The following is a 2,179-nucleotide window of genomic DNA, read 5'->3' as shown; positions in this document are numbered from 1 at the left end:
AACAAACAAAAATGTTTTTGAATGGTCATAACAATCTCTTCTGCCCCAGAGAGCTTTACAGGAATCCATGCTAAGTATCAGCCTGGGCTCTTAAAGGTTACTTAAGCTCTTCCTATACTGTTTGCCAAACAAAATTCTTTTTATCTTATCCTATAATTTTTATTTTGTTGTGGTATAATGTACATCCAGTAACATGCACAGATCTTAGGTATACAGCTTGATGAACTACCCGTGTCATTCGTATGTGTCCACTACTCTGGGTAAAATCTGGAGTGTTTTCTACCTCCTAGAAACCTGTTTCTTCTGCCCGTCCTCATCAGGTCCTCCCACCAAGATAACCAGTGTTCTGACCTCTCACCATGGACTGGGCTTCCTATTCTTGAACTTCATATAAATAGACCCGTAGAGGGTTGGGCCTCCTATTTTTGGTGCCACACCTCTTCATCTGTAAAGGGACTGATAGTGCAAGGGCAGCCCAGGACAAGCTGGTCTCGAGGAGAGTGCGTGGCACAGGCCCTGGGTCACAGCCTCCAGCAGCAGGGCTGCCAGCATGGTTCCTGGCACACTGTTGGTGGCCCCAGGTACCATGGCTGCCTCAGAATGTCTGTGCTATTTTCCCCATAGTCAGAGAGTCCCCAGGAGGCTGGCCACGGGCACCCCTCCTTCCTTCCCCAACAGAGGGAATCATCGAATGAGGCCAGTGAGCTCATCCTCTACTCCCTGGAGGCAGAAGTGACAGTCACAGGGACAGACAGGTGGGTGTCCTTTCTGCCAAGGGAGACTTAATTGGAGGAAGCCCCAGCTGATAGCTGCACCCTGGAAGAACTGCTCTCTGCCTTCCCACTGGGCTTGTGGGAGTAGGGACAATTGATGTGGGGATGGGGCTGGAGCCAGGCCTTAGTTCCTTGGTTCCAGGTGGGGTGCGGGGGGGCCTGACCTGGGGGAAGAAGGGGATATTTGGAGGAGGCGGGGAGGCTGAGGCAGTGCTCCTGCAGGAGCAGCAGGTGCCTAGGGGCTCCGGGTGGGGCTGGCTGTTGAGTCTCCAGCTGAAGTCTTTGTTCCCTCTCCGCCCCCACTGGCACTGCAGCCAGTACTGCGGGAAGGAGGTGGAGGCCAGGCCTGGAGACCAGCAGGGCGACTCCTACCTCAGGGTGTCCTCCATCAGCCCAAAGGATCAGAGCCCGCCTGAGGGTAAGTACAGGGCAGGTAGGGACCCTGTGACAGTCTGTGCACTCAGCCAGGCCCCTTTCTGGGCACCAGTGGTGACTTTGACCCAGTCCTGAAGCTCAGAGTCTGTTGAGGAAGACACAAGTGGTCCCTGCCGCTTCCTGAGGATTCTGGGCCCAGCTGTCCACAGCTGAGAGCCCAGCTCTGTTACCTCCTTGATGTGAAACTTCCCTCATCCATAAAACGGGGGTGGGTGCTCTTATCATCCCTCCTCCAGATGGAGAAATTGAGCCCAGGGAAGCATAACCCTGGCCCTGACTCACCAGAATGGTTGGGCTGTGGGCTCCTGACCCCGACTCTTTCCTTCAGACTCGGGGGAGTCCGAGGCCGACCTGGAGTGCAGCTTCGAGGCCGTACACTCCCCAGTTCAGCCACCTCACCCCACCCCTCGGTTTGTCACGTTGCTGCCCCATTTCCCAGGTAAGCAGGGACCAGACACGCAGGGAACTTGCTGCCTGGGCCTGGCTTAGGGCCAGACACAGTGTCTAAGCATAGGCCCTGCACTTGGCGCCCACTGAGCCTGGAAGATGGGGATCCCTGCTTCTCAGCCTGAGGGCAACAGGGCAGGGATAGGCGGGCCCGCCTTCTCTATTTCAGGTGTCGTCTGCCATGACTCATGGTGTTGGCGGCTCCTCTTGTCCCTCCCCCACCTCCCTGTCAGGATGCACAGGTCCCACAGAAGATGAGCTGTCCCTGCCTGAGGGACCCAGCATCCCCAGCAGCTCCCTGCCACAGACTCCTGAGCAGGAGAAGTTCCTCCGCCACCACTTTGAGACGCTGACTGAGTCCCCCTGCAGAGGTAGGGTCCTGCCTCACCCGAACCCGCTGAGGCCATCTGTGCAGCCTGGGCACAGCATTGGCATCCCTGGAGTCGGCTCCCCAGCAGGGCCAGGAGGGTGGGTGGAGAGTATCTGCTTCTTCGATCTTTTTTTTCCTTCTCCTTTTTTTTTTT

The 2,179-nt window shown here is 56.4% G+C and overlaps 1 protein-coding gene across 1 annotated transcript in view; it reads left to right on the top strand.

The window, feature by feature from the left end:
- Positions 1-2,179, top strand: part of WDR62 (WD repeat domain 62) — a 48,990-nt gene that overhangs the window by 43,604 nt on the left and 3,207 nt on the right. The window contains exons 22-25 of the mRNA XM_037730699.1: positions 625-755; positions 1,088-1,191; positions 1,537-1,647; positions 1,889-2,026. Of these exons, the coding sequence (XP_037586627.1) occupies positions 625-755; positions 1,088-1,191; positions 1,537-1,647; positions 1,889-2,026 (484 nt within the window). The remainder of the gene's footprint in view (positions 1-624; positions 756-1,087; positions 1,192-1,536; positions 1,648-1,888; positions 2,027-2,179) is intronic.

The sequence above is a fragment of the Cebus imitator genome, unplaced genomic scaffold (genome assembly GCF_001604975.1).
Source record: "Cebus imitator isolate Cc_AM_T3 unplaced genomic scaffold, Cebus_imitator-1.0 Scaffold356, whole genome shotgun sequence".
NCBI lineage: Eukaryota > Metazoa > Chordata > Mammalia > Primates > Cebidae > Cebus > Cebus imitator.
This window is presented reverse-complemented; position numbering and strand designations above follow the sequence as displayed.